The sequence below is a fragment of the Eretmochelys imbricata genome, chromosome 3, assembly GCF_965152235.1.
Source record: "Eretmochelys imbricata isolate rEreImb1 chromosome 3, rEreImb1.hap1, whole genome shotgun sequence".
NCBI classification, from domain to species: domain Eukaryota; kingdom Metazoa; phylum Chordata; order Testudines; family Cheloniidae; genus Eretmochelys; species Eretmochelys imbricata.
Genome location: NC_135574.1, coordinates 166,262,164 through 166,287,686, shown reverse-complemented (window position 1 = coordinate 166,287,686; position 25,523 = coordinate 166,262,164). Strand labels below are relative to the sequence as shown.

Genomic DNA, 25,523 nt, shown 5'->3' with positions numbered 1-25,523 from the left:
CAGTAGCTCTGCCAGCAGGCAAGAGGGGCTGGCACTTTCCTCCATCCCTGTCTGGGCTCTAGCTTCCCCAGTTCAAAGGGTGTTCAGCAGGGAAAGGCCCCTGGCTCCTTTCCCCACATTTTCTGGGCTCTGGCCCCCTCTAGAGAAGTGGTCCTTCTGTGGAGAGTGAGATGGGCTGGATCCTCTCCACATCACTTCCAACTTCCCTATGGGGCAGAGACCCTGAGCATGCGGGGAGGGGGCAGGGGCTCCTCTCTTTGGGGAGTCTTGCTGCCAGGGGGCGGCTGGATCCTCATGGGGGGGGGGGGGGCAGGGCCACTGAGAGGGCAGGGGGCTGGATCCTGCTTCTCTGCTGGGCTCCCAGCTTCCCTACTGGGGGAGACCCTCTTCTCAGCCTCCCACCTTGACCTGGCTCAGGCCAGGTGTAGCGGAGTAAAGTGCTCTCTGTAGTAATGTGCTACTTACAGTGTACTGAGCATACTCAGGACATCTGCTGAAGCCACTGCCCTTCACCCTGCCCTTATTAGCCGTAGGATTCTGCGGACTGCTTTTGACAGGGGTTGAGCATCTTTTGACAAAAGCTGTTTCTTACAATGCTCACGTATAAATAACTGCTACGGATAGCACATTTCTCCACGTAGCAATTTCACATACACCACAGTGCAAGAAACTGCTACGTGTAGGCCTTTGCTACATCCCGTAGCACTTTACTACAATAGCAGTTTATTACAATCCATTACCTATCAGTAACTACGACCAGTAGCACATTCCTACAGGGAGCAGTTTAATACACTACGCCCCTCCTCCCACAACCCGCGGGAGGGCGAAGGGCCGGGCCAGGGAGGTCACAGGAGGGCGGCCGGTGTGAGCACTTTAGTGCCCTACACCGGCCCGGCGCTGCGGCTGGACAGCTCCAGGCGTAGCGCCCGCGGGCACCGGGGAGAGCGCAAGCGGCCTGCGGGGTTGAGGCGCACGCGCTCGCCCCAGGTAGGATAAAAGGATGGCGTAGAAGCTCCGCCCCTCTCTTGTGATTGGAGGAGACGGGGGCCGGGGCGGGGCGCGCGGCAGAACTAGGGACTCTCCACAGCGCGCCTCTGTCGCTGCTCTCCTAGCAAGCTGGCGGCGCGGGGGCCGGCCGGGGCCACGGGAGCGGCGCAGCGGGCGTGAGGCTCGGGAAGCTGGGCGGGGAAGGCGCGGCCATGGCTGGGGACGGGGCGGAGGAGGAAGATGAGGAGGGGGACATGCCCCCGCAGCCCAATGGGCTCCTCCCGGGGAAGGAGGCCGAGCGCGGCAGCCCCGCCGCCGGGGCGGATGCTGGGGCGCTCCCGGAGGCGCAGGCCATGCTGCCTTCCCCGGGCTCGGGCGTGGCGCGGGCGGCCCCCCGGCTCTCCTGGCGCAGGCTGCCCGTGCTGGCCGTGTTCAGCCTCTACTCGCTGGTGAACGCCTTCCAGTGGATCCAGTACAGCATCCTGAGCAGCGTCTTCGTGCGCTTCTACGGCGCCCCCCACTCCCGCGTGGACTGGCTCTCCATGGTCTACATGGTGGCCTACGTGCCGCTCATCCTGCCGGCCACCTGGCTGCTGGACACCCGCGGCCTGCGCCTCACCGCCCTGCTGGGCTCCGGCCTCAACTGCCTGGGCGCCTGGCTGAAGTGTGCCAGCGCCCGGCCTGACCTCTACCCGCTCACCCTGCTGGCCCAGACCGTGTGCGCCGTGGCCCAGGTCTTCATCCTGGGGCTGCCCTCCCGCATCGCCGCTGTCTGGTTTGGGCCCAGGGAGGTGTCCACTGCCTGCGCCGTGGCCGTGCTGGGCAACCAGGTGAGCGGAGGGGAGCCCGGGAGGGCCTGGGGCAAGGGGGGGGCAGAGTGAGCAAAGGCGGAAAGGGAGCGAAAGATCCGGGGGGAAATGGGCTCTGTAGGAAGGTGGGAGTCGGGTTTGCGCCCTTCTTTTTTGAAAAGAAATGCCCGGTTGAGTCGTGGGGGGACAGGGGTAGGTCGGTGTTCATCAGTGCAGCAGCCACAAGTCCATGGTTTAGAAGGGAGAAATCGAGGTTAAGGAAGAGGGGAAGGAAATCCAGACGGAAGGAGGGGAAGAGAAGAATCTGGTTGAAACTGGGGAAAATCTCAGCTGAAGTTAGAAGGCGCTGATGGGGCGGGGGCACACTTTGATAATGGTGTATTTCTGCATGTTTGCTTTTCTAATACAGTATACGGAACTGATGTTGTTTGAATGAGGAAAATTCAGACCCCAAGAGAGATTTTTCCATTGATAGGCACACAGCAAAATTCTCTATCACAACAAGGAGAGAGTTAAGATCCAGTACGTTTTTGTGCGTTCTCCCCACAAACTAATGTGATTTTTTCCTTGCAAATGAGTGCGGCAGGCCTACATAAGTGAAAATCTAAACTAGTTAGTCATTTCAAAGCTGGCATTGTATGAGAAACCTGACTGCTCTGATTCAGCATCTTTTCTGAAGTTTTCAAAGGCACATGGCTGTTAGAGACTCATTATAATTTAATGGAGGCTTTGGCTGATGTATTTCTTTTAAACTAAATGTTATAGAAGCTAAATTATCTGTCCCTTATAATCCAATATGGAAAGTACTTAAACAAACCACATAGGATCATAGAATATCAGGGTTGGAAGGGACCTCAGGAGGTCATCTAGTCCAAACCCCTGCTCAAATCAGGACCAATCCCCAACTAAATCATCCCAGCCAGGGCTTTGTCAAGCCTGACCCTAAAAATATCTAAGGAAGGAGATTACCACCTCCTAGGTGACACATTCCAGTGTTTCACCCTCCTAGTGAAAAAGTTTTTCCTAATATCCAACCTAAACCTACCCCACTGCAACTTGAGACCATTACTCCTTGTTCTGTCATCAGCCACCACTGAGAATAGTCTAGATCCATCCTCTTTGGAACCCCCTTTCAGGTAGTTGAAAGCAGCTATCAAATCCCCCCTCATTCTTCTCTTCCACAGACTAAACAATCCCAGTTCCCTCAGCCTCTCCTCATAAGTCATGTGTTCCAGTCCCCTAATCATTTTTGTTGCCCTCTGCTGGACTCTTTCCAATTTTTCCACATCCTTCTTATAGTGTGGGGCACAAAACTGGACACAGTACTCCAGATGAGGCCTCAACTATGTTGAATAGAGGGGAACGATCACGTCCCTCGATCTGCTGGCAATGCCCCTACTTATACATCCCAAAATGCATTGGCCTTCTTGGCAACAAGGGCACACTGTTGACTCATATCCAGCTTCTCGTCCACTGTCACCCCTAGGTCCTTTTCTGCAGAACTGCTGCCGAGCCATTCGGTCCCTAGTCTGTAGCGGTGCATGGGGTTCTTCCGTCCTAAGTGCAGGACTCTGCACTTGTCCTTGTTGAAGCTCATCAGATTTCTTTTGGCCCAATCCTCTGATTTGTCTAGGTCCCTCTGTATCCTATCCCTACCCTCCAGCGTATCTATCTCTCCTCCCAATTTAGTGTCATCTGCAAACTTGCTGAGGGTGCAATCCACACCATCCTCCAGATCATTTATGAAGATATTGAACAAAACCGGCCCGAGGACCGACCCTTGGGGCACTCCACTTGAAACCGGCTGCCAACTAGACATGGAGCCATTGATCACTACCCGTTGAGCCCGACAATCTAGCCAACTTTCTATCCACCTTATAGTCCATTCGTCCAGCCCATACTTCTTTAAATTGCTGGCAAGAATACTGTGGGAGACCGTGTCAAAAGCTTTGCTAAAGTCAAGGAACAACATGTCCACCGCTTTCCCCTCATCCACAGAGCCAGTTATCTCGTCATAGAAGGCAATTAGATTAGTCAGGCATGACTTGCCCTTGATGAATCCATGCTGACTGCTTCTGATCACTTTCCTCTCCTCTAAGTGCTTCAGAATTGATTCCTTGAGGACCTGCTCCATGATTTTTCCAGGGCCTGAGGTGAGGCTGACTGGCCTGTAGTTCCCAGGATCCTCCTCCTTCCCTTTTTTTAAAGATGGGCACATTAGCCTTTTTCCAGTCGTCCGGGACTTCCCTGGATCACCATGAGTTTTCAAAGATAATGGCCAATGGCTCTGCAATCACATCCGCAAACTCCTTTAGCACTCTTGGATGCAGCGCATCCAGCCCCCATGGACTTGTGCTCGTCCAGCTTTTCTAAATAGTCCCGAACCACTTCTTTCTCCACAGAGGGCTGGTCACCTCCTCCCCATGCTGTGCTGCCCCGTGCAGTAGTCTGGGAGCTGACCTTGTTCGTGAAGACAGAGGCAAAAAAAAGCATTGAGCACATCAAAGAACAAAACTGGGGTAACATCACCAAGTAACTTACAAAGTGCTTGTTTCAAATATGTACAGCATGGTTCCATTTTTAAGAGTTTTTCAGAAAAACTAATCCAATGAAAGTTAGGTAAACGATGAAAAAAACTAATGGAGAAACAAGCTTCAGTTGAGACTTGTAATGAGGTGAAAGGTCTGTTTAGCTTTGTGTTAAATAACTGATTATCATTTTCCCAAACAAAAAGAAGAGAGAATAAATACACTAACAAATACTACTGTAATACTGCAGCATCTGGGGTGGAGGCGAGAAGATCGTGGGGGATGAGAGTCATGTGGAGATGTAGGCAGGGCTTGTGGTCTGAGAGTGAGCTTGGGGCAAATTGTCATTCAGTCCTTCTGAATCAGAGCAATCCTTGCATCAAGGCTCTCTATGATGATGCTGCCTTGGTGTGCTAGGCTACTTTGGTATTAGCTCTGTGGAATCCCTTTAAGAACTGATTACGCCCATTCCCTGCGCACATCCGTGACTCCACATCTCAGACCCTCATGTGGTGGTTCTATGGGGGATGCCATATGGAGGAGGGATGCTGGGGGTAGGCAAGAGGACCTGCCCCTTTCATGCTCCTAAACTCAGGTAGAAGTCTTCATGCTCACCAGCTGTAGTCCTGATCTGATGAACCAGTTCAGGACAAACAGACTGTGATTGCCCTTTGGTGAGCCTCGGTAATCTTGCCAGCACGACTGGATAATTCATGAGAGGAGCTGATAATTTCACTCTTGTTCAACTGGAAGTCGTCTTACCCCACTATAAGAGTGAGTTAGTTAGTACTAAGGCTATGTTTTAGTCATGGGTATTTTTAGGAAAAGTCATGGACAGGTCACGGGCAGTAAACAAAAATTCATGGCCCATGACCTGTCCATGACTTGTACTATATTCCCCTAACTAACACTTGGGACCATGGGTGCTCTCGGGGAATGGTCGGGGGGGCACCACAGGGACTGTGGCGTGGCCCGGCACCCCCGCTGGTGCTGTATAGGGGGAGGTTTGGCAGGGCTGGCAAGCTCCCCAGTCGGCTCCGGGTGTTCCTGCAGCTCCTAGGGGGAAGGAAGGCCAGTGGGGCTCCCTGCCTTGCCCTCGCCATGAGCTCTGGCTCCACAGCTCCCATTGGCTGGGAACCACAGTCAATGGGAGTTGTGGTGGCGGCGCCTGCGAGCGTGTGCAGTGTACTGAGACCCCTGGTCCCTCCGCTTAGGAGCTGCAGGAACATGCCGGCAGCTTCCATGGAGCCTCCCCGAGGTATGTGCCGCCCCGCATCCCAACTCCCTTCCCCAGCCCTGAGCCCCCTCCCACCCAAACTGCCTAAGCAGCGGCCAGTAACAAGAGACAAAACCAAGAGAAATTTAAAGAAACTATGCTTATGCCTGCAGAAATTTTCAAATGTTTTACATACCAGGAGCCAAATTTTAAGTCATAGCCTTCTATTTTTCTTGAATTAGAGGCTGAATTGAAACTGGCCCAAAACATAAACCTGCTATTTTTGTATTTTATGGCACTTCTTGTCAGGCTTAATAGTAACTGAAAATGTGTTTCTACAAAGGCATTCCCTTCCCAGTTGCCAATCTCTTCCTGATTAATCCTGCAGTGAAAATATAATGCTGAACTTCCCTTTTATAACATCAGGCTGTGAAGTCAAATGCAGGATTATGATCAAGAACGAGGGAAGACTGGTTTGTAAGAGAAACGCATGTCCTGTCTAGATGTACTGTACATTCAGTTACAGAATGACAAGCCAAGTAAATGTCTGTGCATAAAGCAGTGTTCTCATATGAAATTTCCTCCTTACAGAAGGACTTCCATAATTTTTTTTGTTGTCAGTGTGTAACATTCCAACTGTAGCATTGCAGTGAAGAGAGGAAAACTCGTTTATGGAAATATTGGCTGTTGGTTGTCAGTACAATTGACAGATCAATAACTGCTGACCTTCAGTACAATGCAGGAACACTTTTCCTTTGTAATTCTTATTAATCACTTTCTGTGCTATAATATAAGCTCCATATTCCACAGGTTAGGACTTTTTTTCTTTGTTCTTTTGATTGCTTGTGTTCACAGGAAAGTGTATTTGTTTTTTGTTTCTTTTTGCAGCTTGGCACGGCAATTGGCTTCTTGTTACCACCAGTTTTGGTTCCAAACACAGTTGATGATACTGATCTAATGGGGCATAATATCAGCATCATGTTCTATGGAACAGCAGCAGTATCCACACTTTTATTCTTATTAACATTAGTTGGTAAGTGAAACATTTCATATGGTGGCTGTGTGAGCAAAGCAATCCAGTAGTGACTCTAAACTCCATGAACTGCAGCTTTTAGAACAAATTGCAAATCCCACCTCTTTGACTTAGCTTTCCTTGGAATAAACTTATCAGTGTCTCACACCAAACATCTGCTTTCTGTCCAGATACTCTTAGCAAGTGGTGAATTAAATGTGCTTGTTTTTTGTTCTTGGGAGGCGCTGCTTACTATAATGATAAGGGCTGTATAAGTATCTAGATAGGTTGAATTCATGTGCAAGTTTTGTTTGTCTAAAATAGTGTTTGCCTGCGTTTAACCATGCTATGTTGTGTTGTGTGTTGGCCCTGAGCTGTAGAAAAAGACCTGAATAGACTTAGGCCTAGTCTGCACTAAAAAGAGTTTGCAGGAATAGCTAGATCTGCAAACTCTCCTAGTATAGATGCCTCTTATACCAAAAAGTACTTTTGTCAGAATAGCGAATACCAGCTCCCTAAATTATATGAGCTTTTCCCCACAAAAGCATGTATTTTTTTTTTGCCAGTATAACTGCATCTAAGCTAGAGCTTTTGCTGTTATACAATGTTATTTAAAAAGAAAAATCACAACCCTAACTGTTACTACATCAGCAGATGTTTTAAGAGTAGACTTAGCCTCAGTTTCCTGTTTTAACTTTAAACGAGTTGAAATGCCATTGGAGCAAAAAATTTGAGAATAAGTAAATTGTACACTGATAATACGTGAGGTGGTTTCTGCATGTTACCTCTTGTGGGATGTGCCCCAAGGTCCTCAAAAAGCAGTGGGTGTTGGGATTGCACAAGCATCGCCTCAAGGCACTGAATGCTCACAGGTGAGATTGTAAGAGCCTGGCCCCAGTTGCCTCAGTACCTTCCTTTTCTGTGGCTAGCTGCAGATGTAGCAATGCAAAACTCCCTCAGTTTTGCTTCAGAGCAGAGATTGATGGAAACGCATTTAGAGATGTGTTCTTGTTAGGACTGGAGCAGAGTTCTCCTGTTCTGTGGATTTGTATGCACATTGGTGATCAGACAGGACAAGGCCTGTGTCATTCTGATCCCTCCTGTTTGGGCCAAGTAGTGCATCTTCTGGATCTGTCATGGTTGTCTTCAGAATGTCTAGCCCAGGCCGACAGCCTTGTTCTGCATCCCCAGGCCAAAGTCTCTTTATCGTGCAGCTTGGATTATGAGACATCAGCTTCTGATCTAGTGTGTCCAGTAAAGTTACATTTCGTACTACAGTCCATAAAACCCTCCAGTGTTACTAACCGTGTTCATTTCTGTTATCTTTGTTGGCAGCAGATAACATGTCTCCATGCTCTGCTCCCTCTTAGTCTGTTTTTGGACTTGTTGTTATAACTGAAGTCTCTCAATTTTCTGCTGTTCCTTGAGTTGACAACTGTAAAATATTCAGCCATCCCAACATCAGGAGATTCCCTAAAGGACTGATGTCGGTTTAAAGAAGTGTTCAGAAACAGGATCTTAGCTTAATGCTGCCAGAGTTAGAGTACTCCTTTTGAACCCTGGGGACAGTGTTCTTCATTCCAATGGTTGCTAAAAACAGTATTCTTAGGGCTGGTCTGACCTCAAAGCGGAATAGGGAACTTTCAGTGCACAGCAGCAGCGTCTATGGCACGCAGACTGTGTATAGCATCTTAGTGAGCAGTAGATTTACATCCCAGCTTGCCAGGCTCTAACCCTTCTAGACAAGCCCAAGGTCAGTTACATCTATGATAAATGAATGAGTTGCAGGCTTTCATAGTTGATACTCCCTTTGCTTTATTCCACATAGAATCATAGAATATCAGGGTTGGAAGGGACCCTAGAAGGTCATCTAGTCCAACCCCCTGCTCGAAGCAGGACCAATTCCCAGTTAAATCATCCCAGCCAGGGCTTTGTCAAGCCTGACCTTAAAAACCTCTAAGGAAGGAGATTCTACCACCTCCCTAGGTAATGCATTCCAGTGTTTCACCACCCTCATAGTGAAAAAGTTTTTCCTAATATCCAATCTAAACCTCCCCCACTGCAACTTGAGACCATTACTCCTCGTTCTGTCATCTGCTACCATTGAGAACAGTCTAGAGCCATCCTCTTTGGAACCCCCTTTCAGGTAGTTGAAAGCAGCTATCAAATCCCCCCTCATTCTTCTCTTCTGCAGACTAAACAATCCCAGCTCCCTCAGCCTCTCCTCATAAGTCATGTGTTCTAGACCCCTAATCATTTTTGTTGCCCTTTGCTGGACTCTCTCCAATTTATCCACATCCTTCTTGTAGTGTGGGGCCCAAAACTGGACACAGTATTCCAGATGAGGCCTCACCAATGTCGAATAGAGGGGAACGATCACGTCCCTCGATCTGCTCGCTATGCCCCTACTTATACATCCCAAAATGCCATTGGCCTTCTTGACAACAAGGGCACACTGCTGACTCATATCCAGCTTCTCATCCACTGTCACCCCTAGGTCCTTTTCCGCAGAACTGCTGCCTAGCCATTCGGCCCCTAGTCTGTAGTGGTGCATTGGATTCTTCCGTCGTAAGTGCAGGACCCTGCACTTATCCTTATTGAACCTCATCAGATTTCTTTTGGCCCAATCCTCCAATTTGTCTAGGTCCTTCTGTATCCTATCCCTCCCCTCCAGCGTATCTACCACTCCTCCCAGTTTAGTATCATCCGCAAATTTGCTGAGAGGGCAATCTACACCATCCTCCAGATCATTTATGAAGATATTAAACAAAACCAGCCCCAGGACCGACCCCTGGGGCACTCCACTTGACACCGGCTGCCAACTAGACATGGAGCCATTGATCACTACCCGTTGAGCCCGACAATCTAGCCAGCTTTCTACCCACCTTATATTGCATTCATCCAGCCCATACTTCCTTAACTTGCTGACAAGAATACTGTGGGAGACCGTGTCAAAAGCTTTGCTAAAGTCAAGAAACAATACATCCACTGCTTTCCCTTCATCCACGGAACCAGTAATCTCATCATAAAAGGCGATTAGATTAGTCAGGCATGACCTTCCCTTGGTGAATCCATGCTGGCTGTTCCTGATCACTTTCCTCTCATGCAAGTGCTTCAGGATTGATTCTTGAAGGACCTGCTCCATGATTTTTCCAGGAACTGAGGTGAGGCTGACTGGCCTGTAGTTCCCAGGATCCTTCTTCTTCCCTTTTTTAAAATTTGGCACTACATTAGCCTTTTTCCAGTCGTCCGGGACCTCTCCCGATCGCCATGAGTTTTCAAAGATAATGGCCAATGGCTCTGCAATCACAGCCGCCAATTCCTTCAGCACTCTCGGATGCAACTCGTCCGGCCCCATGGACTTGTGCACGTCCAGCTTTTCTAAATAGTCCCTAACCACCTCTATCTCCACAGAGGGCTGGCCATCTCTTCCCCATTTTGTGATGCCCAGCGCAGCAGTCTGGGAGCTGACCTTGTTAGTGAAGACAGAGGCAAAAAAAGCATTGAGTACATTAGCTTTTTCCACATCCTCTGTCGCTAGGTTGCCTCCCTCATTCAGTAAGGGGCCCACACTTTCCTTGGCTTTCTTCTTGTTGCCAACATACCTGAAGAAACCCTTCTTGTTACTCTTGACATCTCTTGCTAGCTGCAGCTCCAGGTGCGATTTGGCCCTCCTGATATCATTCCTACATGCCCGAGCAATATTTTTATACTCTTCCCTGGTTATATGTCCAACCTTCCGCTTCTTGTAAGCTTCTTTTTTATGTTTAAGATCCGCTAGGATTTCACCATTAAGCCAAGCTGGTCGCCTGCCATATTTACTATTCTTTCGACTCATCGGGATGGTTTGTCCCTGTAACCTCAACAAGGATTCCTTGAAATACAGCCAGATCTCCTGGACTCCTTTCCCCTTCATGTTAGTCCCCCAGGGGATCCTGGCCATCCGTTCCCTGAGGGAGTCGAAGTCTGCTTTCCTGAAGTCCAGGGTCCGTATTCTGCTGCTTACCTTTCTTCCCTGCGTCAGGATCCTGAACTCAACCAACTCATGGTCACTGCCTCCCAGATTCCCATCCACTTTTGCTTCCCCCACTAATTCTACCCGGTTTGTGAGCAGCAGGTCAAGAAAAGCGCCCCCCTTAGTTGGCTCCTCTAGCACTTGCGCCAGGAAATTGTCCCCTACGCTTTCCAAAAACTTCCTGGATTGTCTATGCACCGCTGTATTGCTCTCCCAGCAGATATCAGGAAAATTAAAGTCACCCATGAGAATCAGGGCATGCGATCTAGTAGCTTCCGTGAGCTGCCGGAAGAAAGCCTCATCTACCTCATCCCCCTGGTCCGGTGGTCTATAGCAGACTCCCACCACTACATCACTCTTGTTGCACACACTTCTAAACTTAATCCAGAGACACTCAGGTTTTTCTACAGTTTCGTACCGGAGCTCTGAGCAGTCATACTGCTCCCTTACATACAGTGCTACTCCCCCACCTTTTCTGCCCTGCCTGTCCTTCCTGAACAGTTTATAACCATCCATGACAGTACTCCAGTCATGTGAGTTATCCCACCAAGTCTCTGTTATTCCAATCACGTCATAGTTCCTTGACATCACCAGGACCTCCAGTTCTCCCTGCTTGTTTCCAAGGCTTTGTGCATTCGTATATAAGCACGTATATACACATGTCTATGTTCCACATATATAACTTTTACCTGAAATTGAGCTTGATTTCCTCTTACACCAGATAACTATCTCCTGTTTTCTTGATAAAACCTCCTTACCTGTCATTGGAAGGGTGGAAGGAGTTGTGAGGTTTTAGTGGGGTTTTGTTTGCTAAAGCTCCAGGAAGATGGATAGGACATTTGTGGTTTTATAAAGCTGGTGAGCTGCTCTTATTTTTCCAGTCTTCGATATTAAATTCACATTTCTCATTCACAGTCAATGTGAAAGCTGCTGATCAATACTGCAGATTGGTGATTGAGTGTCTAGTGATTACCAAATATCAGTGTATGAATTTATCTAACCTGAGGATGTCGAAAGTTTAAGGAAGTGGTAGGGGAAAAATGCTAATTGAATAAATCAAAATAATGAGAACTGAATCCTACTAAGATAAAATGTAAACACATTCAAGTATTGTTAAATAGCAAGTAAGAAAGGATTTGTGTTTAGACTTTATTTTATAAACGTTTATGTGCTTTCTGTTTTAGTGGTCCCACCTACAGTGAAATAAGGAAAAATACTAAATCATCAAATACAGCTGAATGCCACTTGAACAATTTTTGACACTGGTTTTATATCCACAGCATATTGAACTAGTATGGTGTGACTGTGTCTTTAGAGATATACACAAAGGTCAGAAAGGTTTTAATAGGTTCATTGACCTATTCGTATCCAAAAGATCCCTAAAGAAACTCCAGAGCCAATGGTATATTTACAGAAATCCAACTTTTAATACTATAAATAAAATAAGTTATACTACAGACTGTTAAGGGTCTGATACAAACGCATATCAAAGCATGTAAATTCAGGTACCACTAAAAGTTTCTTCTTGCCCTGTTCTCTTATGTTTGTGTATTGTAGAACCTTTAGTGATTGGGGTGAAATTCACCCTTTCGTAGAGGGTCTGCATGAAGACTTGTGTACCATTTAAGCCCTTTAAAATGGTGCATAAATGGTGTAGAGGTCCTTGGCAGGTCTTCTGCACAAAAATGTTGTTTTTTTTATCTGTGATCTTTTGTCACAAATGTTACAATACTGAGATATAATGGAGTTAGCATAGCAGTGCACTTTCGGCCTTATAACTAAATAAGGGAGCTAGACTGACCCTCATTTTGCCACTGTAAGCAGAACATCTCAATACTTAAGACAAGGGCTAGGTGATCTAATTAATGTGATCCTGCTTCATTCCAGAGTGGATTGATTTTAATCATGATATAAATCAGCAAGCAGAAAACCTTGAGTTAAATCCTCACTTCTATTCTTTGTTTTGCTTTTGTACTTTTTAGTTATTTTCCTAAATAATAGCTGATTCTCATTGGTTGGTAACAATTGAAATATGTTGATTTGCTATTAAATGCCCTTATGCTAAGTTTTTGGTACTACTTTTTACTAAACTATATCTATACACGTTTATTTTAGCAATTTTGTACTTTAACATATATTCAGATTTTCTTAATTTTTATATTTTTATTGTGTTACAAAATGAAGAATGACACATTCCTTATTTGATTTTTTTAGTTTTTAGCTTGTGATTTGTGGCAAACTGAATTTGAATGGAATTTAAAATTCAGTTAAATGTAGAAAAACAACATTTTAAAATTGTTTTTATTAGACTAAATTACTTGTTTTTGTATGTAACCACTATATTCAAAGTAATCAAAACATGTTTTGCATTAAAACTGCTTTATTAATCAAAGGAAGTATGGTCTGTAGATAGTGAATTAAAGTAATTGTTTCTTATCTGCATGTCCTTCAAGATTTTAGGGCTAGTCGATCTCTGACATCTTGTTTTTATTCAGTCATTGGAAGAGGAAAACAAGCTTTCCTGCTTTTTCAGCTCCCAGTCAGTTCCTTACCTTTGAATTGACTAGTCATTGAACTGAACTAGTGGAATAAACTGAAATGAAGAAAATATTCTCTCTGTACCTGCAGAAGAAGCTACTGCTGTCAAAAGCTGGCTTAGCACTTCAACAAACAGCTGGTTCCAGGTACTTAGCCAGTGACTTCCATCAGTTGAATGGTTTGACTCTAAAACTTAGGCAGCAAATGTACTAATAAAATATAATTTTTTAAAACAATTTAAATAGATTATAGTATGTTTAGGCCTTAATATCGGTTGTCATAGGTTGTGATAGCAATGGTATCTAAAAATAATATCTCCCATCAAACCAGGATTCAAAGAGGCTTTCAGGGAAAGTCAGCTGACTTCCTCTTTAGTACAAGGACAAGTTAGAGCATGAGAAGGAGCAATCAACAGTTAAAACACTCTTCCTTTTTTTCCAGTCCTCTAATGCACTGGTTATTTAAGCAGTCTGCAAAAGATTGTTACTATAGAACTATGGTTTTCTACCTGTGGTCCGTGGACCCCTGGGGGTCCGCAGACTGTGTGCCTAAGATTCCCAAAGGGGTCCACATCTCCGTTCAAAATCTTTGGGGGTCCGCAAATGAGAAAAGGTTGAAAATCACAGCTTTAATGTAAGGGCAATAGCACAGATCAGATTTTCTCAAGTTTTGTTCTTCAGTTATCTGTGGGGCCAATCAGAAAGAAGACAACTGAGTTACTGTAACTTGACAAGTTTCCAGTGAAACAAAATGGTCTCCCTTGAAGGATATCTAGAGTAAAGGACACTTAGGGCTTATTTACATGAACATTTAGTTCGCAGCAGGCTGGGTTGTGAATATTCTAATCTACCCTGCTGTGGATTAACTGTGCATGTGGACCCTGTTGACACACTGTAACAGTTCATTAATGCGCTTTGATCTAGTCTGATCTTAAAGAGGACTAGATCAAAGAGTGCTAATGAATTGTTTATGTGCGGAGCAGCGTCCACATGGGCATTTAGTTCATAGCAGGCTAGTGTGGGATAGATTCAGACCCCAGCTACTGCAAACTAATTATTTGTGTAGACAAGCCCCTAATCTTGGTCCTTTACTCTCAACCAGGAGGAAAATAAGTTCTTTAAAAAGAAGTTATGGTGGAGGCTTACCAATACTAATGCTTCAGTTTCAGGACTTGAACTGTTGCATCTTCTTTCTTAACTGAAGTTAGCTCAAGGTGTATTTAGGGAAGTGCTGATGCACTAGCTTGTTTACTTCTGGGACTCCAACTACAAACTGGACCAGGTCCAAATAGAGTGGAATATGTTGATCCTGGTTTGGGTAAGCTGTTCAGTCATCTTGAAAAGAGAGACATAGTGCTCTGAATAGTGCGCCAATTAATTCATGCCATAGCATGACTTGGGCATTTGCTTAGAGTAACTGTATTCTAAGATATAAGGGCCCAAACATGTGACAGATGAAAAATGTCTCTAGGGTATGTTTGTCAGTAGCACTCCAACCAGAGTGAATGGAGGTGGCATGTTCAGTCTGGCTAGCTCTTGTCAGAGGATAAAGTTGAATGGAAGACATTTGTTGTTTACGCTTTCATAAAAATCTATTTTACCATGTTTCTTAAACCGGAACATTTTGTATTCACGTAAAATCCCAAGCCATTACTCAAGGTAAACTAGTAAAGGTAAGTAGGGTGAAAAACTCTATTAATGTTGTTCTTTTGTGTTTGTTCTAGTGTTTGATGAAAAGCCTAAATTTCCTCCAAGCCAGGCTCAAGCAGTTCTCCAGGACATTCCTCCTGAAGATTACTCTTATAAACAATCAATAATTAACCTGTTCAGAAATATTCCTTTTGTGCTTTTGCTGATCAGTTATGGTGAGTGTTGCCTTTTATCTTTAGGCTGGTAATAAAGGCCAGATACATTCCTAGAGTCCATCCAATCTTTGCCATGCTATCACTCATTTAACAGCTTGAGATCAAAAACTGTGCGTGGCCTGTGGTCTTCTCAAAAACCATGAGCAGAATTCAGTGCATCATGGCACTTTTGGGGGAAGCAGGTAGATGAAAGGCTGTCATTAGCTCTACACCGGACATCCTTCACCCCCTATAGTAGGACAGCTTATACTAATTGTACTAGCACTTCTGACATTAAGATTGGGCCTGGAATGACTGAAGCTTAATTGATGTGAAGCCTTGACAAATCATAGTCTTTATAGCTGCTAAATGATTAAGAGAGTAGTTCTGGGGGGACAAATGTCATGTAGCATGGTAAATGTCTCTAGTGTAGACACAGCCTGGGAGAGCAAGACTTGCTGAGGAAAGTAGCTTTATTGCTTTGTTTTTCTCTGATGTGTGGAAGACCTAGGGAAACAAACTGTGGGAACAATGAAGCTGACTGTATACAAAATGCTTTTAAATGCACAAAGCAAACCCACTGAGGAAAGCATAAATATGTCTTCTCTAATCTCTCTAAGTTATTGTTATCTTAATTACCATTTTTAAGAATAGGTAAAATACATTTGGACACGTGTGATTTTTAATTTGAGTGCTTCCTTTTAAGGAGTAGCTAACATAGACCCCTAAAATTGTCATTCTAATTCAACTCATTCAGACAGGTGGCTTGAATGCTAGCCCTTGAGAGTCTGGGCACAGATTATAGCGGGAGGGCTGGGGCGCTTTAGGATACAGAGAAACCTTTTACCAAAAAAAAAAAAAAAAGGCAATAAGTAGACATTGAGCTGGTGACTTACTGAGTTTCCTGGTGGGGAATGTTGCTTCTTTTAATGTAAATGTTTGATTATTATTGCCACTTACAATATGGTTAATGATATGGAGGGTACATCATGTTGTTTTACTATTGCAGGTATGATGACTGGGGCATTTTATTCTGTCTCCACATTATTGAACCAAATGATAGTAACATATTATGTGGTAAGTTTCTCTGGAATCCTTTGCTTTTTTATTTGTATATCTGCAGAGTTGGTTTCCCAGGTGTTTTGTGGACGTTTGTGTGATCAAGGATTCAGTCTCCTTTGTAGTCCCTTAAAATTGCATACTCCATACAGTTATGGAGGTGATAAGTACTAGTGTTTGAATTTATAACTGTCAAGAGGTCTGAGAGCCTGACTCCTTGAGTGGAAGTGACTTTATTAATAAACACCATATAAATATTTGTTGAAAGGGAGAAGAAGTGAATGCTGGGAGGATTGGCTTGACACTGGTGGTAGCAGGAATGGTGGGTTCCATTATTTGTGGTTTGTGGCTGGATTACACCAAAACATACAAGTAAGTGAGTGAGTGGAGTTGGGATGGGCGGGGGTAGGGCAGATGTGTAATTGTTTGCGGGGGAGGGGAGTCTTGTATAAAAATACAAAGATTCAAGTGCACCTTTGTGGAAGGGAAATGATTAAAAAAAAAAAATCAATATGTCCATGATTTTTCTTTGTCCTTGAGGGAGTGCCATGACTGAGACTGAGGTAGGAGTCTTAGAGTCTATCTCATTGGTTTCTGGCCAGAATGAGGTTGGGGCAGGGTTGGGCAGAATCCACTATGGGGTGATGTGAGAATTTGTAGGGGTTTCTGTCTATCCTTGTGGCTGGAGAATGCATGCATGATGTTAGCAAAATAGGAAAGGCATCTTGGGTTCCAGCAGACCCACCTCTCCCGATTTTATCTTGTTCCAGCTTTGACCCAACAAGTTCCTCCTTTGGTGGAGCATACTGGCTTCACCACATTTTAAATTAGGAGCTTAATTTATTTATTCAAATTTTTGCACCCTCTACTGGGTCTTTAAATAAGCATAACTCAGCTTTTAATCCAGCGGATGTCCGTGGAGCAGAACACTGTTACAGGCTCTGTAGAATGCGTATGCTGTGGTATTTAGCAAACATGTATAAGGGAAATAGGGGATGTTGATTTTCAAAACAAGAACGGTCTTAGAGTGAAGTTCTTATTTCAGTGTTTCTTTATTATAAATTATGTACAGTAGCTTTAATAACCCTAGTAGATGGTAATGCAGTAGAATGGTTGCCCTGCTGCATATGATTGGCTAATAAAACTAATGTGTGCCTCAGTTGCTCAGACTGCATCCATTAGCACAATTTGTATAGATGAGTTGGAATTACCTGAAGCAGATTTTTAAAACTCATATTTCAATTATAGCAAAGAGAATATGTAATATTCACATGATGTCCATGTTAGACAATATGTATTGCCTTCTCAGGTTTACGGTGGGTATTTTCTCTTGGCTTTTGTTTGCAGACAGACTACTTTAATCGTTTACATTCTCTCATTTGTTGGAATGATCATATTTACTTTCACCCTGGACATTGGACACCTTGTAATAGTGTTTGTGACTGGAGGAGTGCTTGGGTAAGGAATCAAAGGGGAAAGGAAACCTGTTGTAATTCCAGTTAAAAACTATATTTGAAAGTATCTAATGGCTTTTTTTAAACTAAAAGACTATACCTGTAAAACTCCCTTTCCATACATACGACCTATCTTATACTACAGATACAATGGGTGAGTGGACCAAATTCTGGTCCGCTGAGGTCAGTAGACCTCAATTTTACTCTCAATTACTCTCAATTTTCACCAGTGTGATGAAGACCAGAATTTAGCTTTCTTATGAGCCTGATCCAAAGCCCATTGAAACAAATGAGTCTTCCCATTGACTTCAGTGGGCATTGGATCAGGCCCCCAAATAAACAAAAGTAGTGGGGTTGGGCATTTGAGCTCACTAATAATAATTGCTACTATGTACAATTTATATTTTTCTAGCAACCAAAATATGTTAGGCACATCTCAAATGCAGAGGAAGATGCAGTCCTTGCCCCCAAGAGCATATAATCTAAAAAACAAAGAGAGGTGGGGAAAGGGATAGACAGGTGAAGCGACTGGGGTGATGATAGGCGTTAAGTCTAAGTTATAATTGTAAAAAGTAAGTACACTAAGTTCCCATCTGCCCTCCATTCAGTTCCCCCAATTTCCACAGCAGTCCCCAGGTGCAGTTCTGGTGTCTTTACTGATGGTCAATCCCGTTCCTCCACAGCGGGGTGGGCACACTTTTTGGCCCGAGGGCCACATCTGGATATGGAAATTGTATGGGGAGCCATGAATGCTCACAAAACTGGGGGTTGGGATGCAGGAGGGGGTGAGGGCTCTGGCTGGGGTTGGGGGTTCTGGGGTGGGGCCAGAAATGAGAAGTTCAGGGTGTAGGAAGAGGCTCTGGCTGGGGGTGCAGGCTCTGGGCTGGGACTGAGGGGTTTGGAGGGCAGGAGGGGGATTGGGGCAGGGGGTTGGGGTGCGGGAGGGGGTCAGGGTGCAGGGTCCGGGCGCGCTTATCTCAAGCAGCTCCCAGAAGCAGTGGCATGTCCCACCTCCATCACCAATGTGGAGGCGTGGCCAGGTGGCTCTGCATGCTGTCCTGTCTGCAGGCACCACCCCTGCAGCTCCCATTGGCCGTGGTTCCTGGCCAATAGGAGCTGCGGGGGTGGTGATTGCGGCAGGGGCAGCGTTCAGAGCCACCTACCTGCCCCTATGTGTAGGAGCCGGAGAGGGGACATGCCGCTGCTTCCAGGAGCTGCGTGGAGTCACGGCACAGATCGTTTATGAATGAGAACCAGACAAACGTGTCAGGACTAGAATGGTGGAAGGATATGAGAATGACATTGTAAAACAAGGGCAGATAAGTAGGGAGGGCCAGATTAAGCCCTAAACTATATAAATTCTTGAAATCAAGCACATAACACTGTAACCTGATACTTTAAAATGACCTTTTGTTCAGGTTTGTTTTTCATATCCATAGCAATGGAATAGAGCCACGCTTAGGATACTCTTGTTCTCACCTTTTTTTTTTTTTTTTTTTTCCCCCTTCAGCTTCTTCATGACTGGTTATCTCCCACTTGGCTTTGAGTTTGCTGTGGAAATTACCTACCCAGAGTCTGAAGGCACTTCATCAGGACTCCTTAATGCTTCAGCACAGGTTATTGCAGACTTATTCTTGTAAATGAGGGTAACATTTAATAAAGCCTCTCTGTCTGAATTTTTGGGGAAACAGTCCTAGATTTGACTGCTGGCATTTTATTGTGCTCCTATAGTGTGTGTTTGTTTACCAGTCTCTAGACTGGTAGAATAACTATAATACACTGATCTGAATTTTTGTAAGCTAAATTAGAAGAGATTTACTAAATGAGTCTAATAAAATCTGAAATGTTTTATGATTGATTACAGATATTTGGGATTTTCTTTACACTGGTTCAAGGAAAGCTCATAACAGATTATGGCCCTCGTGCAGGAAACCTTTTCCTCTGTGCTTGGATGTTAATAGGCATTATTTTAACAGGTAACTAATCACATTTGCTATTTACCTTTATTTATGTAGGTATTTTTGTTCTTTGTTGATGAGTTAATGTCTCCAACAAAGCAATAGAGTTTAAACACACAGTTTTCTTATCTATGTCAAAGGATGGAAAATTATTCCTTGATTAAAGAATTGTTATTAATATTTACTGCATGCATACCTCATTCTAAGGACAACACAGTAACTACGTATACAGTCATGTTCCTGGCTGCATCTCTACAGTGTCTTCATAAATTTAGAACATTTTACTATCTTCAAAGCGTTGCAAAACGTCTTAGTAAACACAAATGAAAGAAACATACATCAGTTTAAATTAGTACATAAAGCTGGATTTTTAAATCCAAAGTATGAAAAAACACACTTAAGAAATAGAGATTTTTGGATAGATTTGGTTAAATGGATTTACAGGGTGAAGTTAGTTTTGCCACTAATGTCTGTCTGTTTACAAGCCAGAATGATCGTTTAAATATGTGGGGTTTTTTAGAACCAATCAAATACATTGCTCAGCAAATAACTGCAAATCAGGCTGGAAATAAGGAATAAATTGTTAACAATGAGAGTAATAAACCATTTGAACAGCTTACCAAGGTCATGGTCGATTCTCAATCACCAATCATTTTAAAATCGAGATTTGATATTTTTTCTAAAGGATATAGTCTAGGAATTATTTTGGCCTTGTGTAGTATGGCCTGTGTTATACAGGAGGTCAGACTAAATGATCACAATGGTCCTTTCTGGCCTATGAAAAGCTCCAGGTGTTTTTAATTGATTTTAATGTTTTTGGAGTGAATGACTCTCTAGCAGTTGCCTGAAGTGATCACGCTTCTAAAATAGAATGATCCAATAGTTGTATAAACAGACAGCGCACAACTTTATTCTGTGAAAAAGAGGTTTCTTTGTATGAACTTGATCTGCCAGTTTGGAGGTAAAACCACAAATTCCTTCCAGCTGCCATAAGAAAAGGGATGGAATTGCCTAGTTATGGTAGCTGCCATCATTGGCTAATATCTCATTTTCTGGAGATTTGATGGCTAGAGGGGTATTACTTACAAAATTATGAGAGTAAGGAGTTGGCTAAAATCTGTAAAACTAGTTGCTAGTGGTAGATTTATGTATCGTTGAGCTTTACTCAAACCTGATGGCTCGAGAGTTCAAAGTTTTATGTGCCTCATCACTACAGTGTTGGATTGCACATATCCACATGTGCAGGTGGTGTGTGTATTGGGGGATGGGGCTCTTGTGCATATTGGTGTTTGAGTGTGATAAGAGATTTTTGCCTGTAGGTTTTACTGACAAGCTTGCAAGGCTGTCTTATAAGATCTCATGTTATCTGAAGCCATATATATGTGGGGCATAGACAATTCTACTAGTAATTGTCTTACGAATTACTTTTTTTAAAAATGGTTTTTAGCGGTGTGCTATTAATGTGCAAAACATTCATGTCTTGTAGCTGGTTTTTGAGAACTGATTAGCCATTCACTTTTTAATGACGTGTTAAATTTTTGGATGGCATTAGCATTCTTCACATTTATTTTTTGTCTGCAAGGGCAAAACTGTCCATTATGGAATATGTGGAAAAACTAACCTTGTTAGCCAATTAGAAATACCCACCACTGAGAGTGGGCTTAAGATAAGAACCTTTTGATTATGAGGAATGCTGGATGTCAGTTGGCTGGTGAGGAAATCATAGCATTTTATATGTGTATGAAAGTTTACCCTCACTAGCTTGAGTTTGATTTCTTGGCTTAGGGACCTTTTTAAAGGTAAATTATCCAATGAAGAACTAGAAATTTGTTGGTTACTGTAAATAGGCCTATAAAGCTTTATCAGCCCATAAAAGTGAATGATAGCACTGCCTCACTTTTGTAGTAGTCCAGAACATTTTTGATACTGTAATAACCCTAATACTTATATAATGTGGTACAAAGAAACTGAAGCAAATCATGCTTATGATATAGACAGAAGGTTGTTTATGCCTCAGATAGCGTGGCTTGCTCAATGTGCCACAACAAGTCAAATTCATGGTTGGAGTGTGGGATTTTTTGATCTTGGGCCTGTGCTTGGTTCACTAGACCACACTTGTAATTTAATGCATTTGAATGTCAAAGCATGTTGCTTTGAAGAGAGGAACTGACTTGGAGGAAACTTAACTGAGAGTGATTCCTGGAGTACTGTGTCCCACTCACATGCTTTCATTCCCCAGTGGGTGGCTTGATAGCATTCTTTTCTGGTGGTCTGATGTTGAGTAAGAAATCCCTGGACGTTGTGCACTCAGAGGGAACATGGGAGAGGTGCTGGGGCGTGGAAGTAGATGCTTTCCCTCTAGAAATAAAACTGTTCTGTTCTTTCATATAAGAGATTCTGTACAAAAGTCTTCTATTCTGAGGGCCTTCTTCTGAGGGGATTTAAAGACATGCAAACAGCCTGACAAGACTTCATTATGGGCAGCTCTAATGCTCTCAGACTAGAGAAATTACTGTTTGGTTCACAAATTTATACCTGGGACTTACTCAGTGTACAGGGAAGTTTACTTGTGTACAGGGAAGTATTTGCCAAAAGCATCAACATTCACCATGCCCCTACTGATGTCTTAATGTGGTTAAGAAAATGTCATATGTAAAAACTTGTTAAATGACTTCTGTGAGGGACAAGTTTAAAACTTGTGAAGAATATGGGTAGGTGAATAAGTCAGAGTGCAAATAAAGAAATCTCTTTTGAACAGGTGATAAAGTAACTGCCACATCTGTGCCATAGTGGTACAGCCAGTCTCCTGGAATGGTCGCGATATGTGAAAGTTGGGGGTTACAAATGTTTTCTTTGTTTCAGCCTTAATCAAATCAGATTTGCGAAGACAGACTATAAATTCTGGGATTTTGAACACAGACATTAAAGCTGTAAGTGATTTAACCTTCTTTTATTTTGATTATATTATTGCACTTTAATATTAGACTTGTAATTACATGAGTATTTAACATCAAAATACAATATGTGACTGCTTCCTAATTCAGCTAGAGCAGCTGATACACTTTAGGACCTTCCCTCAGTTATCTGATTATTTCTCTTTGTAACTGATATGTGTATATCTCTTAGCGGTTCTTCAGAATATAGGACAGTGCCACCTGTGCCTTCAGAGTTTTCTCTATTCTTAATAGCTGGTATTGGTCTCCATATTGCTTGCTGCAGGTTAGCCCTTTAACTGCATCAAAATTTACAGTGCTTACTGCAAAGAGCTTTTTTTAAGTATAGGCTTAGGAGTATATGCTATACATTTGGCATTTCAGTGAAATAATGGTTTTCCCTTTAAGTGAGATCCACGTGTGTATGAAAGAGAGGCATGGTAGAGTTTCATGCCATGGTGAATTTATTGAGTGCGGTTTAGGTGTATCCCAGGGATCAGCAACGTTTGGCATGCAGCCCGTCAGGGAAATCCACTGGCGGGCCAGGACGGTTTGTTTACCTGCAGGGTCCTCCGGTTCGGCCGATCGCAGCTCCCGCTGGCCACAGTTCGCTGCTCCAGGCCAATGGGGGCTGTGGGAAGCAGCAGCCAGCACTTCCCACAGCCCCCATTGGCCTGGAACGGCAAACCACGGCCAGTGGGAGCTGCGATCGACCAAATCTGCAGATGCTGCAGGTAAACAAACCGTCCTGGCCCGCCAGTGGATTTCCCTGACGGGCTGCGTGCCAAAGGTTTCTGATCCCTGGTGTATCCCTTTGCTCCTTTTGAAGTGAGGGAAAGTTGAGCAATAAGCATTGCTTTATGTTCTTTAGTAGATCACAAGATGTGTATTCCTAGCTGTTAGCTTTGCAATATATTACATAGTCACTAGTTGTTTAAATGAGGGTAAACAGTTGAAATTTTCCATCCTGTATTTTTCTTGACCTTCAAGGAAATGAAGATGCCTTTGTGATAGATGCTGTTACAGTAAGACATCACATAGTTTTCTGCCTACTTTAGGTAATTCACGTGTACCTATAAGTTACAGCAGGATTTCCTTATTTTCAAGATCCTCCTCTACTGTATTTAAATACAGTGGGAATGAACTGAATGTTAATCTCACTAAGATCCATGTCAACACTCCATCTGTAATATAGATGGGAAAATTATATAATTTATAGGAGATCTAAATTCCATATAATTTTTAATCGTAAATTGAAGGGGGAAGGGAATCTGTTTTTTTATGCCTTTCTATTATCTAACTCAAACTAATTATTCACCAAATCTAGTTTCTAAAACAGTAATGTAGTCTAACTGGCTATATGAACTGTAGAATTTAATGATTAGTCTCATTGTTCACTGGCAAACTGAAGTCAGGGATAGCTTCATTTGTATAACTACTTAATCCCTTAATTCTTTCTGCAGGTACCAGTTGACAGTCCTACAGAACATGAAAAGAATAATACTGAGTTAAAATACCAGTCAGAATCAGCCCTGTGAGGCAGAAGGAAAATACTGTAGAAACGCACAAGTTTCATGTAATAGTGAAGTGCACTAATTAGCATAATCACTGGATTTGTATGTATGAGTCGTAAGAATTTTGTTAGAATATTGGTGTGAGTCGTTCAGTATTACTGAATGAAGATGCACAATTCATTTTGTCTAAGGCATAAATGGTTTTAACTTTATATTGAATATTTATCATAGCTGTTTTCAAATTTGGTAGTCTTATTGGTAAAGGTTTCTTTGAATGCTGTCCACCCTCCTGAAAGCAGTGCACGCTCAGAACTTCATGGTATAGAAACTTGCATCAAAAATATAAATGTCATAACAAATGGCCAGTCAGTTTTAAATGAAGTCAATACATTTGATGAATTCATTTGCGCAAAGTCACTCTTTCCTAATGCACAATCTGTTACTGGGGAGAGAGGGACTGAGCAGACTCACAACTAAAAGGGATTGATATTTTAACAGCATTTTTTAATATAAATGTGTTGCAAATTTTAAACCAGCCCTTCTGTTTGAGGGATCCTGTCTTTAGCACAATACCTAGAACAAAAAAATAATTGCAGGCATGAATGTGTCAGAGTGAAATCTGAAGCTTTACCTGCCTTGGGGAAAACCACAGTATATGAAACTTTTTGGTACCCCAATACAGGCAAGGGGAAGCACTTTCTGCATGAATTAATCATAATACGTACAGGGGAGACTTAATAGTGATCTATTGAATATCGAAACCCTTTCACAAAGGTAAAATGATCATAGGCAATGGAGGGCTATGACTTGCTGTACCTCCATAAAATGCTTTGAATGCTACTTTAGAGAGCTGGTGTGAGAGGAGTCCATGTTTACAGAAAGATGGTGCCTTTGCTGCTGAACGCTGTAACCCGGAGCCTTGGCTCAGTCGAAGTTCTATGTGTTGTCTTGTGTTGCCGGGGAAATTCCATTGCACAGGTTTAAACACCTCCTCTGTGTATTTGCTAACTTAACAGAAAATGTCTTCCATCCTTTCCATGCCTCTGCGTCATGAACTGTAATGATCGTCTCTAGTTCAATGCTTGTGTTTATCATGTAACTTGCAAACAACTTGCTTAGAAGTAAAACACATTTGTCCTTCAGTCCATACAGCTTTAAACAAATTGTGAAAGGGAAGTGCTTCATGACCTCCGTGCTCTTTGTACTGTGTGTGATAAATAAGGTTGTGATTTGTCACACTGATCATAGAAATTATGAATTTGAATAAAGTCTGTGAAATCTTGGAAATGGTTGTAAAATATATTTGTTTATGCCCCCGGACACAGTGGCCTTGCAACCTGGTGCACAGGGTCACAGCGCTACTCAGGTTTGACCCATCTGCCTTTCTTTCCCCATTTACAGAGGGGCAGATGGACCATAGCTGATTGGTGCTGTGAGCTAAATGCACTGAGTCACAACAGCTGGAGTGGGGAGCTGCTGCTGTGGGGTGAGCTCACTCTATAACTCCCCCAGGCCTCGCCTTTCAGCACCCCTCACTATGCTCTTGCATGTGTTGATGTAACAAAAACTACATTGTTTAACTTTCTGTGACTTATCACTTTTGCCCACACCTTTTCTGTGACATTTACTGAATATTTCCATGCCCAAGTCATAGTAT

At 43.4% G+C, this 25,523-nt stretch overlaps 1 protein-coding gene across 1 annotated transcript; it reads left to right on the top strand.

Moving 5' to 3' along the window:
* The first annotated feature begins 1,199 nt into the window (after positions 1 to 1,199).
* FLVCR1 (FLVCR choline and heme transporter 1) lies at positions 1,200 to 25,153 on the top strand. Its single transcript, XM_077811955.1, has 10 exons — positions 1,200 to 1,817; positions 6,429 to 6,573; positions 14,829 to 14,969; positions 15,958 to 16,025; positions 16,276 to 16,379; positions 17,355 to 17,465; positions 18,972 to 19,077; positions 19,326 to 19,437; positions 22,282 to 22,349; positions 23,816 to 25,153. Exons 1-10 carry the CDS (start codon positions 1,200 to 1,202, stop codon positions 23,888 to 23,890), a joined length of 1,548 nt encoding a protein of 515 aa, XP_077668081.1. The 3' UTR covers positions 23,891 to 25,153.
* Positions 25,154 to 25,523: the final 370 nt, after the last annotated feature.